Source organism: Dermacentor albipictus, chromosome 1, assembly GCF_038994185.2.
Source record: "Dermacentor albipictus isolate Rhodes 1998 colony chromosome 1, USDA_Dalb.pri_finalv2, whole genome shotgun sequence".
NCBI lineage: Eukaryota > Metazoa > Arthropoda > Arachnida > Ixodida > Ixodidae > Dermacentor > Dermacentor albipictus.
The window spans coordinates 251,841,162-251,864,928 of NC_091821.1; the positions used below are offsets into that span (position 1 = coordinate 251,841,162).

General features: G+C 45.6%; 1 protein-coding gene across 7 annotated transcripts in view; it reads right to left on the reverse strand.

Annotated features, from left to right (window-relative positions):
- The window catches only part of LOC135901039 (uncharacterized), a 49,736-nt gene extending 34,181 nt beyond the window's left edge, over window positions 1–15,555 (reverse strand). Inside the window, exons 1-4 of one of the 7 annotated variants that reach the window (XM_065430694.1) lie at window positions 15,420–15,555; window positions 9,675–10,078; window positions 9,502–9,577; window positions 9,097–9,271 (exon numbers count right to left, since the gene is read on the reverse strand). In XM_065430694.1, coding sequence (XP_065286766.1) covers window positions 9,097–9,271; window positions 9,502–9,577; window positions 9,675–10,078; window positions 15,420–15,540 — 776 coding nt within the window. In that variant the 5' untranslated portion in view covers window positions 15,541–15,555. Of the gene's footprint in view, window positions 1–9,096; window positions 9,275–9,501; window positions 9,596–9,674; window positions 10,079–10,285; window positions 10,428–10,522; window positions 10,723–13,089; window positions 13,216–15,419 lie in introns of those variants that run through there. The other 6 variants (XM_065430685.1, XM_065430678.1, XM_065430671.1 and 3 more) reach the window with 6 other exon arrangements.
- Window positions 15,556–23,767: the final 8,212 nt, after the last annotated feature.

Consider the following 23,767-nt stretch of genomic DNA (forward strand, 5'->3'; position numbering starts at 1 on the left):
AAATCGTTGATGGGAGACATGGCCACTCTGCGCAGGTCGATATGGGCTGATGCCGTGTTTTCTTGCAAGTGTTTTTGTCTGTATAGTGGAGTTTACGTGTTGAATCTGCCACTCTCGGTGATGTCCTGAATGTGTTTCATGTCTCTAAGACAAGTGCAAGTGCTTCTAGCACACAGAAATTTTTGCAATAAATGCAATAACTGGTGGGACATGACACCGCGCCCTTTGCTTGACGCATTCAGTGCTTTTCATTGTTTCTTGATTTGCATGTAGGATTCGATTTCACTGACATAATCAATTCACATGGTTACAATTATGAAAACCATAAATTGAGAAAATAAGAGATCAGTAGAATTGTGACGCCCTTTCATGTGCATGATTGCTCACAATTTTAAACTGGCACTTTTGTTAATACATAACATGAGCAGCATCTGTTGTTAATATCATGGGCTTTAGAAAGCACTGAATGCACGATGCAAAAATGAAAACTGTGTCCTGTAAGACATGTATTAAGAGGCAAAATCCTAGGGAGCTTGCAAGAAAAGGGCCGTGCATAAAGCCATGTCGTGTCTGTCTTCCGTGTGCCTTCATGCGCCCTCGTCTGTATGTGCTACAATAGTACTCCACGGTGTGCTTTCCTTAAGTGTGAGAGTGCATGCTGAATAGCTGTTTATAAGGTATATTTAATAAATTATTAAAGTGCATGGATTCTACAAAATGCATGCACTGGAGGAATAAAAGAGCTACTGCTCGACTCCTCAAGCTGTGCCAACAAAGTGTGGGAATGTGGCTTTACCGAATGCAACAATGTGCAATTTAGCATGCATGCTAACTATGCAAGTTACTTATATCTAGAATTATCATGAGAAGCCACCAAACACTGACACCAAGGAAAACATGGGGGAAATTACTTGTGCTTAATAGATGAAATAAAGAAACGATAAATTAATGGAAATGAAAATGGATGAAAAAACAACTTGCTGCAGGTGGGGGACGATCCCACAACCTTCGCAATTCACGTGCGATGCTCTACCAATTGAGCTACCGCGGCGCCGTTTCCCCATCCACTTTCTTAGGTATTTATAGCAGAACCCTGGGAGTGTTAGCAAGCGCCACCACTAGCAGACCTCGGCAGCGGACGTGGAACGTCCATGCTGCCGCAGGCATCACGAGAACGTGATCTTTTTCGGGTGAAGGCAACTGGTCAATAAACCCACACATGCTACCTGAAGGCATCAATGTTGCCGAATTTGAGACCCTCGTTATGTAATAAACGAGAAGAAAGGGGGTTAACCTAGGGCCGCAATTTTTATTAGTCATATCATGAGAAGCCAACAAACACTGACACCAAGGAAAACATAGGGGAAATTACTCGCGCTTAATAAATGAAATAAAGAAGCGATAAATTAATGGAAATGAAAGTGGATGAAAAAACTTGCCGCAGGTGGGGCACGATCCACAACCTTCGCATTTCGCATGCGATGCTCTACCAATTGAGCTACTGCGGCGCCGTTTTCCCATCCACTTTCTAGGGTATTTATGTGTCCTAGCAGAACCCTGGAAGTGTTAGCCAGCACCACCACTCACAGACCTCAGTGGCGGACGTAGAACGTCCTTTCTGCCGCAGGCGTCACGAGAACGTGATCTTTTTTGGATGAAGGCAACTAGTCAATAAACCCACACATGCTACCTGAAGGCATCGATGTTGCCGGATTCGAGATCCTTTTCATGATATGAATAATAAAATTGGGCCCCTCGGTTAACCCCCTTCTCGTTTACATTTAGAATAAATTTCAAGTTACTCTGTTTTAATTTTTTATTTATGCAGAGTAGAGTCCAAATTGTCTATCGAATGTTAACACTGTGCACTGGGGCTAAAAGGAAGAAAACACAAGCCCAACACGATAAATATGTCTGCATGAAGCATGCAAACGCTAGAATAACGTTAGAGTGGTTTGTGATAAAGAAAAGTACTGTTCTGTGGAGCCGTAATCACACATCAAGAATTTGAAGGCTCTTGTAATCCAAACAGAAATATGTGCACGGCTTTTACCACACAATACATCTCCGTCACTGCCTGCATGCTGATGCACAATCAAGGCAACAGTGCAGCAATTTTCACCTGACACACACCACAAGCAGATCTAGATATGCACAGGCAGAAAACTAACTGAAAAGCATTCTAACTAAGACGTATGAAGCTGGACGACCCCACTACAAATCAATGTCCAAGAAGGCATTCAGCAGATGATTTCTTGTATATCATATTTTTCTTCACAGATATCATGGGAAATAGTAATACAGGGTCCATATTCTGAAACGATCCACTTTGCCAGTACTATCACCTTGGCCACGCCTCCGCCAACACCGCAAGCTTTTTAGCAAAACCACAAAATAAATAGCGCCGTCTAGTAGTTCCGGCCTATGGTGTTAGTGGGTGCGCCCAATATAATGTCACAGGGACAAAATATATGTATTTACAACATATACAGTTACAAGGGTGTAGCTCAGTGACCAGCGTAACACCATCAACCGATCTTCGAGACACTTCAATCTCCTCTTCACCTGCCAATGTCATTTTGTCCACAGCAGAACAAACTTAAATGTGACATTAACCCCCCGGCGGCAGAAGCATCGTCTCGATGCTTTTTAGGGCGGCGTATCAGCATGCGAGTTATAGGGCTTGAGTCGCGAAATGTGCACGATATCAGTTCTTTGTGGGGTAGAAGACGCTGAAGTCACAGGTGATATCTCATACGTGAGGCTGGTGACTTGGCAAAGAACTCGGTACGGCACAATGTATCGCAGCAGCAGTTTTTCGCAGAGGCCAACGCGACGGGAGGGTAACCAAAGCAGGACAGGTGACCCAGGGCTGAAATGAGCATCCCGGCGATGACTGTCATAACGATGCTTTTGGATAGTCTGAGACGCCAGAAGACGATCATGGGCAATGCGACGTGCTGTGGCCGTGCGAACAATGGCGTCGTGAGCGTAGAACGTGGAAGTGTTGGCATCGGAAGGGAGCAGCGATTCAAGAGGCAGGAGGGGGTCATGGCCATATAGTAGATAGAATGGAGAATAAGCAGTAATATTATGACGCGACGAATTGTACGCAAACATCACGAAGGGTAAGGAGCAGTCCCAATCCCGGTGATCATCGGACACGTACATGGAGAGCACGTCCGTGAGTGTACCGGTGATACGCTCGGCAAGTCCGTTTGTCTGTGGGTGGTAAGCCGTCGCGAACTTGTGGGACGTTGAGCAAGAGCGAAGAAGGTCGTCGACAACCTTAGAAAGAAAACAGCCGCCTCTATCAGTCAGTAGCTGACGAGGGGCAGCATGATGTAGGATCACTTCATGGAGGTGAAAATCAATTGTGCAGCTCGTAGGGAGGGCCCACACTATGGTATAACGCATGGTATAGTCCATCGCAACGGCCACCTACTTGTTACTTGAGGATGAAGTTGGAAATGGGCCAAGAAGGTCCAGGCTGAGGCGGAAAAATGGCTCACTGGGGATATCTATAGGCTGAACGTGCCCAACAGGAGACAATGAAGGCTTCTTGCGGCGTTGGCAAAGTTCACAGGCAACGACGTAGCTTCAAAACAGAGCGATATAGCCCAGGCCAGAAAAATCGCCTGTACACACGGTCGTACGTACGGGAGACACCCAAATGACCAGCGGTGGGCACATCGTGTAACTGCGAGAGAATTGTCGAGCGCAGATGCTGGGGAACGACAAGAAGCAGTTCAGCACCATGTGGATGCACACTGCGTCAGTATAAAGTCCCATCCTGGAGAACAAAAATGCGGAGGGAAATGTCCTGTTGCTCCAAGGTAAGGTGTTTGATGATGTATCGCGAATATGGGTCACGACGCTGCTAGTTGGCGATGCGTGAGAAGTCAGAGATTGACAGAACGCAGGTGTCTGTATCGGTTTCGGTGGCATCGGGTGGGTCGACAGGATAACGGGAGAAGCAGTTGGCGTCCTTATGCAGCCGCTCAGATTTGTAGGACATGGAAAAGGTGTACTCTTGCAGGTGTAAAGCCCAGCGGCCAAGACGGCCTGTCGGGTCTCTGAGTGAGGATAGCCAACATAAGGCATTATGATCTGTCATGACGATGAAATGCCAACAGAACAGGTAAGGGCGGAGCTTAGCAATGGACCAAACAAGGGCCAAGCATTCGCATTCTGTTATGGAGTAGTTGCGGTCTGGTGCTGAAAGAAGATGGCTAGCATACGCAATCACGCGATTGGTGTTCCGCTGTCGTTGGGACAAGATAGCGCCAATGCCATGGCCGCTTGCATTAGTGCGAACATCAGTGTAGGCATGCACATCAAAATGACCCAACACGGGTGGATTGATAAGGCAAGTGATTAAGCATGGAAAATGCTGCAGCCTGGTAGGGTCCCCACAGAAAAGTAGCGTCCTTTTTGAGGAGGTTTGTGAGAGGGTGAGCGATTTCGACAAAGTTCTGGCTAAATCGCCGAAAATAGGAACACAGCCCTAGGAAACATTGGACATCGGTAGAATAACGCGGAAGAGGAAACTCACCAACAACATGAACTTTATCAGGATCAGGCTGGACGCCGGCAGCGTCAACCAAGTGACCAAGTACTGTACTCACATTTGGCGGTGGCCAAAATGGTATTTTGCAGAATTGAGTTGTAGGCCAGCTCATCGAAAAACAGCAAGGATAGCTGAGAGTCGGTGAAAAAACAATGACGTCATCAAGGTAGCAGAGGCATGTGGTCCATTTGAATTCACGCAGAAAAGAGAAGCAGGGGCATTACACAGTCTGAAAGGCATCACTTAAAATTGGTAGAGACTATCTGGGGTGACAAAAGCGGTCTTTTCACGATCTCGTTCATCCACTGCGATTTGCCAGTAGCCAGAGTGCAAATCAATCAACGAAAAATAACTGGCACAGTGTAAGCAGTCATCAAAACGCGGAAGCGGATACATGCCCTTTTTGGTAATCGAAACAAAATCTCCAGGTGTTGTCCTTCTTTTTAAACAGGATGGCACGTGACGCCCACGGACTGCAGGATGGCTCGATACCTTTGGAGAGCATTTTGTCACCTCCGTTTGGACCACCTGGCGTTCAGCCGCAGACACATGCTAGGGCCTCCAGTGTATAGGAGGAGTGTCACCAGTGTGGATTGGATGGGCGACGACATGGGTTCGACCTAGTGGGCGATTGGCAAAATCAAAGATGTCTTCATAGGACATCAGAATGGAGCGAAGGGCGTCAGCGTAAGCAGGTCATAGATCAGTAGCGATCATTGGCGTAAACTTGTTGTTGCGTGAAGTAGGAGGGGAAGAAGCTGCAGCAGTGTCGAAGCGTGGTTCGAGCGTGAGAGCAGCTACTCCACAGTCTTCCAAAGGGGATAGCATAGCGAGCGATACACCCGCAGGAAGCACTTGCAGACACGAACCAAAGTTCACAAGAGGAAGTCACGCTCGATTGTTGGCAAGAGTTACAATTGAGCTTGGTAGTGCTATTTGTCGTGCCAGGAGGACGTCGCAAAGTGGGGACACCACGTAAGGACTATCTCAAAGTGGTGGAGAAGGTGACATGAGGACTTAATTCGTAGCATCAGGTTGTAGTCGAACAAATTTAGTAGAACGAAGTCACGACTTGTGGTCGTCAGTTGGGATGGCAAAGTAATGGGATATTTCAAGGCGAAGGGTGCCGGTCGCACAGTCAATAAGTACTGAATGGGCAGTCAAAAAGTCAATTCCAACAATCACTTCGTGTGGACACTCGGTAAGTACAGTGAACTAACACTGTACAGTGTACAGCAGTGGACTAACACTGGACGGCCGGCAATGGTAACACGGGCGGCGCACATTCCCATCATGGCTGTTGTACTGCCATTAGCTACTCGGACGGCAGGCGACTGGGCAGGTGTCAGGACTTTACGGAGACAGCTACGAAGATCTGATCGTATAACTGACACCTGAGCACCAGTATCGATGAGGGCTTGAACGGGTACATCATCAACAAAAATTTCAACAAGGTTTGGTCAAGCAGCAGGGCTCAGCAGATGTTTTGCAGCTCGAGCCATCAATGTAGCCTCACCTCCGGGGGCTGCATTGTTTAGTTTCCCGAGAAGCGGGCCGCGTAGGACGGGGACGAGGGACATAGAGGTGTAGATGAGCGGGATCGACGGCATTGCAGCCAGGGCGAGCACCTTGTAGTGTTTCCCTGAGAGAGAAGGCCGGCATGGTATGGTTGAGAGAGGGGCGACAGAGGCCGAGGGTCTCGGTTGAAGCAGCAATCAGCATATGGTCAAGGCAAGGAGTACCAGCGGCTACTACGGCAATGGCGGGAGATCTGGCAATGGCGGGTCATCCAGTGTTCGCCACTCAGAGGGATTCTGATATCAATCCTGGAACAACTGTCGAGGGGCAGCAGAGGCAATGACAGGAGCGGTAGGGGTGGGACGTGGGCGGACAGCAGACTGGATGTCCATGTTCGCAATTTCTTGGCGGACAACAGCTTGAATGAGCGATGGTCATATGGTCATGCGTATGGGGACAGTGAGAACTTGGAGCCATAGTCTCAAGCTCGCAATGGATGACCTGTGTCAAGCTTGGCGTTGTAGGCGGATGTGACGCCGGAAGGCCGTTGCAGGAGAAAGTGGCAGCCGTATTTGGAAGTCGGTCGAAGCGTTGTACGATGCGTTTGCTCTTTGCTTGCTCAAAATTCCGGCATTCCTTAAATGTGGACTCGACGGTTGAGCAGTTCCTGCAAAGCTGGAGGTTAAACGCCTTGTCCACGATGCCCTTCAAGATGTGTCCGACCTTATCAGCCTCCAGCATGTCCGCGTCCGCTTTCAGCAGAGCACCAGAACGTCTTGAATATACGCGACATACGATTTGGTTGATGTTTGGGCATGAGATGCTAGCTCTTGCTTGGCCTCCAGTTGACATCCCACAGGTCTTCCAAAAAGATCGCATAGCTTTTCCTTGCAGGAGTCCCAGCTTCTAATGTTGGCTTCACGAGTCTCGAACCATACCTTCGTGGTTCCTTCAAAGTAAAATATCACGTTGGCTAGCATAAGTGTGGCATCCCACTTGCTGTGCTTACCGAAGCGCTCATACAACGTCAGCCAGTCTTCGACGTCGGCCTTGCCAGTGCCGATGAAGATTCCCAGGTGACGTAGCTTGGTTAGCACTACTTCCGCTGGTGTCTGAGCGGTGGAGGCAGCGTCAGTAGCCATAACAGCGCAATCTATGAGACGCCCGTTGCGAAGATCCAGGGCCGGCTTGTGGCGAGATTAGCCAGCACGTCCACCAAAATGTTACGGGGAGAAAATATATGTATTTACATTATATACAGTTACAAGGGTGTAGCTCAGTGACAAGGGTAACACCATCAACCGATCTTCGAGACACTTCACTCTCCTCTTCACCTGCCGACGTCATTTTGTTCACAGCGGCACAAACTCGTACGTGACAATATATTGAGTAAACGACTGCATCTTCGGGTGGTCGGATGCTGGCGTAGTGTAGTAGAGACAAGAGTGTTGGTAGTTCATAGTATCTTTTGATGGCAGTTTGCACGTAGCCTTGTGCAGCGATATTTGTTGACTGTTCATCGGCCATGGCGTTGTGTTGCTTTGCGTAAGTGACAATTTTCGGTGACAGTGTCTTGGAACAGCTGGGAGCGGCACCATAAACAAGGCGTCGCTCGCGTGGTTGGTGGTAACCAGTTGGTGGTGAACTGTAGCAGAGACAAGTCAAACGATGCCATTCTGGCGGTGCACTATGGTTGACACACAGACGGAGAAACAGTGTGTCGCTTTATAATTTCACTGCCTGCGTAGAAGGTCCTGTGGCATTTGAAGGTGCGATGAAAAATTTACTGCATTTGCAGCTTAAACACGTCAGCTTATCTTTGTACATATAAATTTTTTTAAAGCCCTGCACTACGTGCTTTTTGTATGTGTGTGCTTTGTTTTTTCTTGATTTCATCCGCAACTTTAGGTTCTGTTCTTGTTGAACCATGTACCCACTCCCTCTGTAACGCCCCAAAGGCCCTGAGGGTAAATAAATAAATAAAAATGTGTTTCGCAACTGCGTGAGTTATAGCACAATTTATTCATTAAAATAAACCATTTCACACTTCCATTTTAAATTTATTTTACCTAAAGCGGCCATGGCCAACCATACCCGGTGCGCAGGACCTGTACTGCGGCCATTACATTCTAAAACAACATACCCGAGCCGCTCTGCACTCACACGGTGCACTCTCATGCACTGTGAAGCATTCAAGAGCACCGTAGTGCATGCTGCTGTCACGGGTAAGCAGCCGGTTGATTTATTGAATGTGACTAACGCCGAAGTGGATTGTTTCAGAATACGGCCACAGAATTGGCAAGAGCTAGTAGTACCACAGAAGAAGTAACATTGTGCATTATAAGGGCATCTGCAGTGAAATATGTAAGCACAGGGCCTCGCACCAGTACCAGAGGACAGAAAATGATAAAATGATAACCCTAACACCGTAGTGCTCCTGCCGGCCAAGGAAAGAAGCACAAACAGTCGTAGTCCGCTAGCTCTGACAGAGGGTGCCCTTAAGACACCTGTCTATTCTTCCACTGTGATCGGAGGCAACGTATGATTGATTCTGTGCACATGCAGCAAAGGTATGGTGTGTGATCTCACAAATCTCAATTGTTATGCCCGAAAGGTGCCATAAAAAGTTCATTGGAGGAAAAAAAAAATCCAAGTTCCATTAAAATCCATTAAAGATAATAGAGAGAAAAGCTATCTATGCCTATGCAAGCTGTCCAACCCATGCCTTTTCAATTCAAAGCTGGCTGTCTAAAACACCTGACCACAAAAGCACATAGAGCGACATATTTTTATGACCAAACTCCTTGTGTAGATTCATCAGCATTACAGTTTTGGTATGAAAAGGAGTATAGCGTTGCTGGTGCACAGCATGACCAGTGAGGCTTTACTTGAATAAAACATCTCATAGATATCTGATGTCAAGTGTGGTTACATGCAAGGGGGCTTTGAAATGCAAGGGGCTTTGAAATTTCTGCACAATGTGTGTTTGTGAAGCAAGCTTTACTCACAAGGCCTGAGGGTAGAAGAACAGCAACAGGAATTTTCCTTCATAGTCACTCAGTTGAATTTCCCGGATCTGGCTGTCCACCACAGCTATCCCTTTGAAATCAGGTGCGCGACACTGAACTTGGGGCAAGATGCCCAAAGGCGGCAGGTGACACCGGACGGCTGGTGCTGGAGCCTCTGCTAAAAAAAAAAGAAAATTACAAAATACAAGAGCAAGAATGATTAGTGTCATGGTCAACATGACTGAATTAAGAAAAGTCAAAGTGAACGCTTACTTTCGGCTACCTTATTTATAGTTAGCAAGAAAAAAGCCTCAGTAATGCGTCGGCATCGGCGGAAGGATGAGCTGGCATGATAGATCCAGGCGCGACACTCGTGGTGAAGCCAAGTAGAAATTAGAAACTCACTAGGTGGTGGGGTTGACATTCTCCTCCTCCGTGGCACAAGCGCGGTCACGGGCCGCGACAGTTCTTCCTCCTGCACCTGGAACGAATTGTTAGACTGCACTAGCGCGTTAGCCTGCCTACACCACGGGAAGCTCTGCGAGTAGTAACAGCGAGGCAATGGATTGAAGACCCACCTGATCAGCTGACTGCATGTCGTTTACTATCTCCGGCAGCGTCTGCGCTTCGGCTTGGTTGGCGAAGCCCAGCAAGGCCTTCACGTCCTCAACCGCCTTGACAGTATCACGGTGGTGCTTGGTGCGCGCGTGCTTCTCCAGTTCGCTCTTGCCCGCTCTAAGATCGGCGTTGCACAATTTGCACCTGGCACGGTACGGATCGTGCGGCACGCTAACCAGCCAGTTTTTGAAGCGCTCGTCCTGCAGCCAGGAGTCTCTAAACTTCTGCTTGTACCACTTGATGCCCGGGGATGCGTTAGAGGCTTCACCTGACTTGCGCTTGGCGGTCCTTGTCTCGGCCGTGACTTCAGCAACTTGGTTGCTGTGCAGCGGCGAGAGTGCAGTCACTTGTTCCTCCATTGGCTCTGCAAAGAAGTGGCCGCGACCCATCAGCTTAGTCGAAAGAACATAAATCTGAACGCAAAGGAGATTGAAAACGAATTCATCCGGCGCAGTAGCCAAGTGTGCTGAACATGCGTCCGATGCGTGGGCTCGAAGGCTGCCGACGCTTGGAGCGGAGAACGAACGGTGCACCGCCCCAGCGACGCCATATTTAGTGCAACACTACTAACAGTTTCCCAGCTGATGACCGACGTTTGAAGAAGGAAAACGTGCAGCTATAACACGATGAGCACAGCCCATGTACTGGCACACGTTCTGTGACAACATACAACATGCGCGCAGCTAAAATCGCCAGCAATTCCCTACAAAGCTCCCGTAAAGCGACTTTTTCCCTAGCTCCTCGCAGTCTGGATCAATCCGTCCAGTCGCAACATAGTAAACGGAAGGACAGAAAACGTTTGACTTACACGATTAGTGGCAGTTTTTGCGGCTCTCCGTGACATCACAAGGCATACCTGACACACCCGCCCACACGCAAAAAATTATATACGATTATAATGAGCTAGCGATTTCATAACTCCCTAGGGCACACAACGCCCGGAAAGACGGTAACAAGTAAAACAAAATGGCGCCTACACACGGCCCAATTTCACGGCCCAACGTGGCTAGACCAGGCTAGACCGAGCCGAGTCGCAGATCCGCAAAACGTAATCACTGCAGCGCCGCCGTTCAACGACAGTTTCGCAGCAAAGACAACCGTCGTCTGCTATGTATGTAACCGCGCTTCCTCCGCAGCGTGCTCGATCTGGTATAAAAAAAAATTATGAATACTGACACAGATAGAAATACCACAGCGGGTATATAAAAGTTTAAGAGCTACTGAAAGTGCTCTCCAATAACGCAAATACCCAGGGGCGATCACTGGTGTTTCATACGCTCTGCAGCAGCCGGTCAGCCTAACTACTATCCACTACTTACTGCAAAATAAGGACATGAACATCTTTAGATAGAAATTTGATTAACACAAGTAACTCGTCACAGAAAAACGCTTATCATGAATTACTTTAGAGGCACTTTTATACAATTGGCTTTTCGTGACATGCCGGTATTTGTTAACGGACCGCCTAGCTGTACGCGGATATCCACCGCTAGCTCGTAAAATGACGAGAATCTCTAGAACGGCGATATAGTGCGTTACGATTATCTCGACAACGACCGTAAAAGGCGGTAAACATCATACATAAACAATAAGAATGAACAGCTTTAAAGGTGCTTGGGCAACAATAATACCGTCTTCATGCACCGCCACAACTGTTAGTAGCATGACCAGAACAAATTCGCAACCAAGACCCTAACTACAACGCTTCTCTGACTCACACGTCGCAACAGTTTGAAATTGAACTTTGTGACATTTGAACATACGAGCGAAACTTGTAGAAATAACCTAAAACACTACACAAAAGCGCGATTAGAAGCCCCTCAACATCACTACACACAAATCGTCAAGCCGTTAGATTAACGATTGCTCAAAGTGTGCTCAATAGCTGCATGGTTATAACTGCTGTTGAATAGTGCAGTGACAAGCACTCCAACGCACGAAAAAACAGTGGCACTAGAAGGCCGTATTTCGTAACGATCTATTTAATTTCACCAATTCTTATCGAATGGATCTCGGCCATAACGGCGACGCGGTAGCACCCTAGCCAACGACGAGGGGCGAGAATAGAAAATGTAGCGAACCATTAAAAATAACGGCCTCAGCTTACTTAACCAAACCAGTTATATGTGCGTGCTTCTGTAGATTTACAAAAAAATCTGCACATATCAAGCGTATCCAGCGCGTTTTGTTGACAAATGAGCGTTCACCATGGACAACACCTTGGAGCTGCGAGCGTATGGCACGAACGGTCACAGCAGTAGTGCTTATGCATATATAGATCTCGCACAACCACCACGTCCTTGTCTTTCTAGCATTAAATACTGTTTCTTAGCCAGAATGTGACACACCGAATGGCAACACAACACGTGCATTACTCCAAGAAGCAAGTTAATTCTGCATCACCGTATCACCAACCTTAACTCACATTAGAAAGGGAAAATGTTTTGCAAGTGTAACAGGTGAAATTTATCGTTCGCTAATCGCAGCTAGTCCATATGACGGCGCCGAATTATTCTATGCTTCGGCTGAGCGGGTGAGCCTGTACAAAGGCAAACTTTCAAGCAGCTGACCACAGCTTTCTCGCACAATGATGGAAGTATAAAGGAACACCGGTAACGGAAGGCGATCTTACTACACTACATAGGCGCCTAGCCATCGTTATCGGATATGTCAACTTCTCTAAATTTTTAACTGCCGCAGAGCAACACCGCGTAAATAAAAGACAGTTCTGTTTTTATAAAACAAGGTATAAGAGGGCAGCTAAAGTGAATAAAACAGGAGCAAGCAAGAAAGAAAGAAATGCACGCAAAAAAAAAAAACTCTCTCACCCACCATATAGCTATTCATATCGAAGATTGAGACGTAAATCAGGCTAACTCAAACAAACAAAGAGGGCTTTTCGATACAAACTAAAAAGAAGAGAAGAAATGAGAATATATAAAGTACTTAAGACGTTGTAAGGGTGACATACGTTACGAGTGGCACTGAAAACTACATGAAAGAAGTTTAAGAAAGCTGCATTACGCAGTTGAACATAACAATGAAGTCAACGATAACAGTGGTTTTACCACGAGCTCACTAATGTTCAACCACCGCCAACGTTCACTCTGAACTGTATTTCGTTTAGAGTGGACGCTTAAAACGATGTAGGACCATCAAAACATGATTAAAGAACACTATCAATGCACAAGAAAAGCAACATGAACACAGGCACACCATGAGCCCTAACGCGCGAGCACGTTGTAGCCGCCTCGAAACATTTCACATGAAGCAACAAAACTCCGAGCTCGGCAAGACACACCCGATCCCGCTCCCATCTAACAAGTTACACTGATAAGTGGTGCTGGATTATTGTCAACAAATGTTTAAACATACCGCGTCGTAAACTAAAATTGTGATTATATTGATTCAACGACAGAATTCACCGATTTTGACCTAGCACTAGCTCTACGACGCGGACAAAGCGACGGACGAAGAAAGTTAGGGAAACGGATGTTCCCCAGACGGCTATTCAATATGGCGCTATGGGGGACATTGCGCAGTACAACTTTACCAGTACACCATGCAACTCGTTGCTGGCAAATAAACACTGTAGTGGTTCGAAAAATAAAGGGATCAGCGTTATCGGTTAATTTTTCAACTAAAAAATCGCTCCCTCGATCAAGCGAAAGCCGATTTCACCGGCGAGGAACCAAGCACGAAAATCCCTATTGCTGATCGGTACATTCGAGCCTCGTATTCTCAGCTACTCGTTGTAGGGAAATCTAAGAATGAGACAAATATTCCGGGTTTATCATTTGCAAGCTAGGCCGTGCGTTTAGATATGGGTGTTCGCAGCTCCTTAAAACGGGCATTCTTTCTTTTTGATTGCTGCACGCTTGACGCCTGGTTAGCCACTGGAGGCCCGCACCACTGAGGAAACCGCCATTTCTGTGTAGAGCGCTTCAGGGCGAGCAGAGAGCGCTAGGGCTACGAGGGCAACATAGCTTTGTTTACGCGCAGTCAGTGGTGTTTATTTCACTGTACCAGGTCGCATTTGATGGTACCATTCAAAACTACTTCAATCGATGTAACTGTGGTATATTTCAAGTGCGACCTCGTATATGATGGAAAGCGCATACTTCTCCTGTCATTTTTAAATGTGAATACAGATATCAAAAGTCACGTCTAGGCCTCTCCGTGGGCGTGTTATGCTCAAGAGCTGTTTTTACTTCACTGCCGTCGCTTTTTGTTTGTCGCTTGATTGTAGTATACGCCTCGTTCGACCTGACACTGCATGAACTGTCATTTTGCACTTCAGGATTAACTGAAGTGTACGAATGACCTTGCAAAATATCTCAAGCGTTGTACTGCTTCCCGCCACATTGTGATGTATAACGGGAAACAAATCGGCAAGCTTGTTTTAAACACGTTTCATGTATTTGTGAATGTGCTGCGTTCATGAAGCAGAAAAGCGAAAATTATTTGCCGCCTTGACTGGTTCGTGAGTATTATTTAAGCCTATATGTGCAGTGAGAAAGGGGGTCAAAGTATGATCTGTAATTCTTAACTGTTTAATTCAGCTGCTGAAGAAAGGTAAGGCGCCTTCATTTTCCTTGCTTTTGGGAACACCGATGGTTGGTTTTGTTGCTTCATACACAACACAAAAGATAGATGCACGTATGAAGCTAGTGGCATATGTTTTTTATGTATGCGTGTATGTAAACTTGCCTTTTTTTCGGGTTGCCACTTGCTGTGGTTCAAATGGTGGTGTGCATAGGTGTTCCTTCGTCTGTTGACACTTAAAATAAAAATTATATTGTACTCCTCGAACTACAAATATAACATACCCCAAAATAAGTGAACTTAGAGAGGGTTTACGGAAAATGCCTTCCACTGGCCTGCCTTACGTCCGATCGCACCTGCGATGCACCACCCACACAACGAAACGTTTTTCAGGTGATTTTGTGCAGTTGCAACGACAGTGCGAAAAAGAAACGAGAGAAAAACTTGTAGAAGGTGGTTCGAGTGCAAGATGCTCAAGCAAAGGCAGCTACAGGAGTTTCAAGCGAGTTGCAACCATTGCAGCTAGTTTCGATAACGAAACATACAGAGAGATTCTCGAGGCCGTTTCAAAAACTTGTCGATTAAAAACGATCGAATGTACGACACGGATGTTCTACTAAGTGTCTTGTTTCATAGAGCCGCGGAGACCTTGCAAATCCGCGATAGTGGTGAAATCACACGGTTCTAATTAGAACGTGCGAAACCAGATATAAGAAATTTATATTCCAAAATGATTGGGAGACGTATCAAGAAAAATTGTGCAGCTGTACATTTGCAATAAATGCAAGGACGCACGTGAGACAACTTTGGTAAACCTTTGATCGTATATTGAACACCAGAGTCGGCAAACCTGCCACAGCTTGTTGTCAAGGGTAAACTTTTATGTGCCCGAAAATTAACGGCATCGACTCGCATGAGACGCGAAAAAAAAGAGAATTGTCGATGTTTTCAACTCAAGTTTTGGCTTCCGTGGTCATGTCTGCGGGGAATCTAGGTACCGCGTAGGAAGGTTGGGGCTCGCCGGGCCCCGGCACTGCGGTTCGATCTAAAGTCTAAAAGGAGCAGCAATGAAGCCCGGCATTTCGCCTCAAGGGAGAAACCTTTCGCAGCCATAGGTTGGGGACATTTTGGCGTGTCTACAGCCGAGTCTCGGAACTCACCTCTTTCCAGGAGACAAGAAACGTAAAGGTCAGTCTGGGCTGTAGCGGTGTGTATCGCACGTGCCGGACTTTTGCAACCCAGGCACCAAAGCGACACCTTGGGCCGAGGTGGGTCTAGCATTGAGGGAAAGGGCACACTAGGAGAAGAGGGCGTTAGGTTTTTAGACACGTCACTGGTTCGGGAGCGCCTGCACACAGCTTCTGGAAGCACGTACGCTAGGTGACTATACAAATAAATTAGCACGAAATGGTAATCTGCTTCGGTATAGAACAGGTATAGTTATAGAATTTGGCGGGAGTGCGGCAGATATTGAACGATAATGAATATAAAGAATGGTACATGGTCTAAGATACAAGATCTAAACTTTCTGGCGGCGTTCGGTGAGATGAATGCGCGAGTTGAACTTGTATTCAAATGCACAATGCAGCAGTCGTGCTGGTTAGGAATATCGTCGCTGTTGTCACCGTCATTAAAAAGAATAGCTCACTGAACAATGTCAAGAAACGAAACCTGACGTTTTGCAATGCTTTAGAGACGACCGCGCCATTAGTGACAAATTCTGGTCGTTTAACTTCGTAGCTGAAATGGAAGTATGGTTTCATAAGCGCTATTTGATTTCCTTGGGCTAGTTTAAGTGCCTGTCGCTCCATTTGTGATTGTAAACGAGCGGCACAATTGTTAACAAGAAATAAATATTCTAATCTGATGTCCCCTCTTTAGCATGTACTCGCGTACCTATAGCAACAGCCCACGTTTTCGTTTTAGCGAATCTGCGATGCATCCGCTCTATTTTTGTGAATGTTTCTTCCACTGCTGTGTATTTTACTATATCTGTGTCGATTATGCAGGCTAAGACAGTGCGGGACAAAGGTATGCAGGCCTTGTTTCCAGGCGCGAATTCTATGCCGCATACACCGTCAACATTTTCGTAATCTGCTTCGCAGGATGCTTATCAGAGACGTTACTTTCTGATCGTGCTAATCAGGACTGTTAGGGTGAGTCCGTCAGCAAAGCACTGCAATATGTGGCACTCTCTTCCCAGGATAGTAACAATGTGGACTGCTGAATACGTGCGTATCATTCAGTAGTACAAATGCACTCGGCCTGAACAGGGAATTTGCCAATTTCTCGGTACTGAATATATATGTAACGTTTGGAGCATCTAAATAACTCGAGGGGTGGTATATACTGTTTGACAGGAAGTGCTGTAGCTGCAGTGACTATGACGTTAAAAAAAGGGGTTTGGGGTCTGGGGTTTTACGTTTCAAAACGACGATATGTCTATGAGGCACGCCGTAGTGGGGGACTCCTGGATTAGGTTTGATCACCTGGGGTCCTTTAAGTGCACCTAAATCTAAGTGCATGAGCGTTTTAGCACTTTGCCCCCATCCATGTGTGGCTGCTATGGCCGAGACCGAACCCGCAACCTCTAGCTATGGGGTTGGCCATGTACGCCGACTAGTAAGGTACTGAAAGTCCCGGACAGCGCTGAAGGGAACATGTTTCGAGTAATTATGCGAGGTGATATAGCAACAAACACACCGCCGCAACTAAATAACGGCTAGAGATGATAACGTACATGTGGGAGAGGAAGAAAACGAACGCTAGGTATGCGTCTAAACGTTGTACCATGCATCAGGAAAAGAGACGGACGAGCGAAGAACGTGACCGTGTGGTCATTGTTGTGCCATTACCACAAGCCCGGATTCCGAATCTGCAAGATGCGGAATCTATCCTGCGAGCGCCATAATTCTCCCTTCACAAGACAAGATGCTGCGCCGTCGTGCGGGAGAAGCCTCGGCGAGCAGCGTGTTTTGACGTGTCCGCGTGTGCCCGACAGCCCGGCGCCGCACCTCCCTTGCCTGGAGGTCACCGCGCGCGCGAACTTTGAACCGGGTGGCCAGCGCGGTCGCTGGTTGGACCCCTCGGACGACCGTCGTGTGCTGACTTTGTATTGGGCCGTTTGAGTGACAATGGGCCTCGGGGATTATAAAAGCAGCGACACGCCGCTCGAAAACAGGATCTGCCGACCCCACCGGGAGAGAGTGTCGCTCCCGACTGGGGTGAGATGTGTAACGCGTTTTCGCCGGACGTCGTCGTGCGAGAACAGTCGCGTTTGTTGTGAGCACTCGGCCCCAGTGCCGACCCGTTCATGTCCTGTATGATAACCTGTATATAATGTATAAAGTCCCTTTTGTTATTCTCATCGACGCCAGGCTCGGAGTCATCGCTACCAACGCTCTGTCACGAAACGGGTGACGAGCGCTACGGGACCACAAAGCCGTAATCGTGGTGCAGCGGTACAAGTTCGTAACACTGGTGGCACCGGTTGGGTGTCATAACATCATCCGTGCCAAAGATATTGGCATGGTAAATAGCGCTACACTGCAACTATAAGTACCCTCACCAGGTAGGCATGTCCATTCACAGTAAGGCGAACCGCTGTTTTAATCCTATAGCGTATATATACGCACATAAATGTAAATGTACCAGCAGACATATATTTGCTATATTCATCATGGAACTTCACGCACTTATCAGTACTGTTTTCAGGTTCCCTCTTGTTCTATTGTGGGCAGATGTCATTAATGTCACTTCCCTCAATGTAGGATTGGTCAAGAAGCAGGCAGTAAGAAAAAAAAAAATTAAGTATAAATGTTGAGATGACTAAAATTGAAATAATGAAATTATTAATCGCTAACTGGCACTTATTACTTTAACAGAAGAAATCAAGCAAGCTATAGACAGAGGTTTAATTGAGGGTTCTGTATTCATCGACCTGACCAAGGTATTCGACACGATAAACCATCAGATACTACTTGTTAAACTTGAATCATTTGGTATATATGGTCCTCCACATAACTTTATTGGAGACTACTTGAGTAAGCGGTTTCATACGGTACAGGTTAACGGCCATCTCTCATCATCCAAGCTAATTATTGTAGGAGTCCCACAGGGATCAATTTTAGGCCCACTTTAATTTTTGGTGTTTATTAATGACCTACCCACTATTCTTGCTAAGACCAAGTGCATACTTTACGCTGATGACACGACCATCTCTACATCCAGTAAACCAATTGCAACACTCCAGTCTAACCTTAATACCCACTTAAAAAATATTACTTTATGTTGCCAAAGTAATCATCTGCACATTAATCCCACTAAAACCACATTTATGGTGTTCCATTCCCAGCGAAATTCAATCGACGTCCCATCTTCTGTTCACATTGGTGATTCATACATGTTTCGAACGAAGCGCGGTTCCTTGGAGTCATCTTAGATACTGAACTAAAATTTCATGGACACGCCCGATCACTTGTGAAAAAGATTGAATTTGGCATCCACATTATCGCCAAGACAAGAACTTATTTTTCTTATATTTATAGCCATCTTTCGTATTGTGTATCGTCAGCCAATACGTATTCTACGCATCCTGAACGTCTGCAACAACTTCAGAACCAAGCTATGAGACTAATGACTTTCAGCCCATTTGATTTGTCCTGCAGGTCACTATTACCCAAACTCAACATTCTCCCGTTACGACAATTATTCTGTCAGAAACTATCCATAGCTGCATATAGGTTCATCACACACGACATCTTCATTGAATGTATTGGTCCTGAACACATTACTAACAACAGTACCCGGTTTTGCCTGCGCAATAATCTTCTTTTACCTGTCGTAAGGACGAATTACGGAAAGTTCACAGCCCTCTTCTCTGGCACAGCAATATTAATATGGAATACATTACCTTTCGAAATAAAATCATCATACAACGTTCATACATTCTCCGCGCGCACCAAGAAATATTTCATTCAGGAATTAACCGACTCATCTTAATTTCTTAATTAACCATCAATATATATGTCATTTTGCTGTGTACCTTTTGTTTTTGTATAAGTAATAATTATTATTGATAATGAAACGAGTTTGGTATCTCATGTCAGGTTGATTATTCTCGTTAATATTCGTTGTTATTCTGCTTCTTCACACGCTTTCGATTATTTTTCATGTTTTTTGAATAATTAACATTACCATTAACTTATATAATTTCCCGTTATACATATTCAACTTGTCTAATTATTATTATTGTTGTTCCCATGACCGTACTTCTTTGCTGCTTTTGTATAATAATCCCATTTATGTAATCATAGGAGGTCCCCCTGGCAGTTTTTTTTTCAAAACTCTGGAACCTCCTGCTGTAATACTATTACCATGCAACTCGAACATGACTGCTGCAATAAACTTGACTTACATACAATCCGCACTATCGAAGTAAAGCGGCACGTTAGTGAAGCGTTTAGAAGGAAAGGTTTAATACATTAATAGAAGAATTGCGAGGCAAAATTTGAGGAGTAGTAATTTGAAATGAAGCATTTTGTGAATTTAACGTGACAGCAGTTTGGTGTCGCGGAGAAATTTATAAAAATGAAACTACAAGCGCTCCTGCGGCTAAGGCTGATTAAAGCGTGTACTCTAGGAGTACACCGTTTCAAGAAAACTCCGGCGCAACTAAATACCCGTTAGAGGCGGTAACGTGTACGTCAAAGAAATGAGAAACACTAAAAACTTTATTGTTTCTCAGTGAAGAGGCCAAATGAGGAAGCACAACGCATAGAACTTGGTGCAAATGTGCGCTGGTGAAAGGGGGCTTGTGGAGATAATTTTCTTTGGACTGATAACGAACAAGATAGAAAACGGATGCGCAAGAAACAGGGCCTTATGTTAGAATTGCTCGTATGTCAGGCAAACGTGATGTTGCTACAGGCGGGATCGCCAACCAATGTAAGACATGTTATTATCGAAGCCAGGCGGCAAACAGGAATGACTGGTATGTGTACTCTTACGAACAATCATGGCGTAAGAAATTTTTGTGAACATGGATCCATAAATGTGCGAAGCCGCTACCACAGCATTTCAAATAATAACAAAAAAACGCGATCGGTCCTCTGGTAAATACGTGTCGCGATTATCCCTACGAAGGTTAATAAATCCTTAAAAATGTCTGAGCCGCGAGAACAGGTCATACGCGGGTCAATGTAGGCGAGCGTGCTTCCTGATGCGAAAGGTTGTTCGCCTAGAGATTAACGGCATACTTGCTTCTCTCTCTAAAAGCTAGCGAAGATAAATTTTCTAACTGGGGCCTGCAGAAAATAGAACGCAGCCAGTGTGAGCTCAAATTCCATATACTTTATCGTCTGCGGCAGATAGCACAATTCTAATCATTGAGCTCAATTGCTCAAAAACGCGAATATAACTTGCACAAAAAATTGAAATGCGTAATGACTAACTAGAAAACGTTATTTAATCAATTTTTCTCTAATTAATTTAGGGTACACATTGCAATTTACGAATTGAAGTCGGTAAGCACTCAAGTGCATCCGCTTGGACAGAATTAGGAAACAAGCACCAGTTTTGAGATAAGCGCCGTCAAGATTGAGGGTAAAATGCGCTGCTGTTACGCTTACTTAACGTAACACCTTTTTATGCATTGCAGGGCAAAAATACCTGGAACACCAATGCATTTAGTCGCACGCTTTGTGAACACAGTTCGTTCCAAATTGATATGCCTAACGAACACACCGTCTACAAGTCGTGAATTTCAATGTGCCCTATGGTAATTATCTGAACAGTGAATAGTTATTTTTTTTTCTTTCAGTTTAATCGATTATGCATTTTGATATATCGCGGAAATAATGCCCGCCTCTTCAGGTAAACTAGCTTCAGGAGTACAATTTCGTTACTTGTGACAGGCAATATTTAAAAAAGAAGAAAATTCTGTTAACTCGAACAAAAAAACTTTCCAACACACTAATCGTCCAATGTGTCAGTGCAATAGCACTGTTATACTGAAAGACGCAGCCCGATTGGCACCTTAGTTTTAGATACACGCAGGTATCTTTAAGGCCGTGTCCGAAAGTTGCAGCGTATAGCCCACATTTTGCCCGACTCGCCGGTTCAACCATTCATCAAGGACATATATGAAAATAATTGACATTGCGAAGCAGCAAGAGAAAAAGAGAAGAAAAACATCATGCGCGTGCTTAATTCCTGTACACACTTCATCGGCTAACGACCCATGACGTAATATATATTTCGCCCCATACTTCATCATATTCATCCATCATAACTGGATTCACCAAGAGTTTGGAACAAGCTACGAAAGGACATCCCGGCGTTCTGGCCGCGTCTCTATTCGCACTGCACCCGCCGCGGTGGCTCAGCGGCTGCGGCCTTGTGCTGCTCAGCAAGAGGTAGCGGGTTCGAATCCCTGCCGCGGCGGCCACGTTATGATGGGGGCGAAATGCAAAAACGCTCGTGTGCCGTGCGTTGGGTGCACGTTAAAGAACCACAGGTGGCAAAAATGATTCCGGAGCCCCTCACTACGGCGTGCCTCATAATCATATCGTGGTTTTGGTGCACGTAAAAAAAAAAAAAGCAGAGTTTACTCTTTCTTTTTTAAATTCGTGCTGCAGGCAAGCTACGCGCACCAGCCAGCTAGCTGTAATAGAAATCGCTTGGGGCGATTTCACAGGACGCTAGAGGCCCGGTCGCAGTAACAGCGACGAGGAAGGCCCAGACACAAGAGGAGAGAGCGAAACGTTTATTTCATTTCGGCCCACTGTCCGGGGCTATACTGGGAGGTAGTGAGAGGCGGCGGGAAACGGGGTTGAGAGGGGGGACTTTGATGACGTCGATTCTTGCTTAAGCTTGGTCACAGTAGCTTGGTCCGCTTCTTATGGCATGGTGAGCCCAAGGGTCATGGTAAGCTCCGTTAACGCGGCCACATTAGCTGGTGTTGGGTCAGTCAGTCCGCCACTCCTCAAGTGCATGAGGTCTTCTAGGTATAGATTGAAGTGCGTTCTGACGGAGAGATGTCACCTCTTGAAGCTTTCAGAGAGCGACCTGCGCTTGATCCCGGCAGGATGCACGGTCGTGAGGAAGCACGTTCAGAGCGCCACAATCTCGCTGGGTCGCTTAGCCTGTAGCTTCAACATTTCGTGAAGTTACTATACAAGACATAAATTTGCTCGAAGCGTTTAACTTTTTCTCTTCTTTTACCTGTTTATACGATTGCTTGCAATAAAGTGCATATATTCTACGTATTGTATGTCTATATCGACAACCTAACTTCTCACTGACGTCATAGCTATTCAATAAAATTTACTTATTGAAAAGCATTTGCTACTTATTTATTGCTTACGCTGGCAACAATTAAGCCAGCAGTAGTGGTGAATACGTTTTCTTCCTGCTACAGTTTATTACTAAGTAGTAGTAGTAGCAGTAGTAGTAGTAGTAGTAGTAGTAGTAGTAGTAGTAGTAGTAGTAGTAGTAGTAGTAGTAGTAGTAGTAGTAGTAGTAGTTGTAGTAGTAGTAGTAGTAGGTTTAAAATAAATGAAGGAAAGGGAAGGGAGGAAAATTACCACTGACCGCGCCCTAACTGTCTAGCTCAATATACTTTATTGAGCAAAATAATATGTGAAACAGGGGCAGAATTCACTAAGCTGCCTTGTTCGTTCGCAATTTCTCAGCCACAAAACTTCTTACGTTAATATAAGGGCGCAATTGAAATGGTAGCGCATTTAACTTAAGGCGTCGTTTGAGAGCGAGGAGGAAGCAAAGCTCAGATTAAACGACACGAAATAAAAGAAGCACGGTAAACTTGTAGCATGATCGCACGCATCATACATTTGCAGTTGAGGCTATAAATGAGTATATAGTATATGGTTATACATAGTATATATGCTATATATACTATATATAACTACATGCAGTATACATAGTATATATAGTAGAGTAGCATGTAGTAATAGTATATAGTTGAGGTCTTGCAGCAAATCGCTGCACACGATAGCTTCCCTTTCCGGGCGTCTGCTACAGCGCCAAATAGCGCAACCGCCCTCGCCCATTCACCGCACCGCCGACAAAAGAATGGCAGCGATAGATGACACGCATTCTTCTGACTTTTCTGCGAGACACAGGACTGGTGGACACATAGTGACATAATTTGCGCAGATAGAGACGCTCCGGCGGAGCAATTGCCGGCCAGGTCTGCCAGGCTAACCCGACCTGCAGCATGATCATCACCTTCACCACCACCACCATGTTACAAAGCGACTAAATGTATTTATTTCGATACTAATTCCGGAAAGAAAAACAAAAGAAAGCCACATAATAAATAGTTCATATGGCCTCAAGGCAAGGCGACCAGCACCCGTACGTTCATCGGTATGCATACCGATGAATATACATACATATGTACCATGGTACGTGATAACAATATATATATATATATATATATATATATATATATATATATATATATATATATATATATATATATATA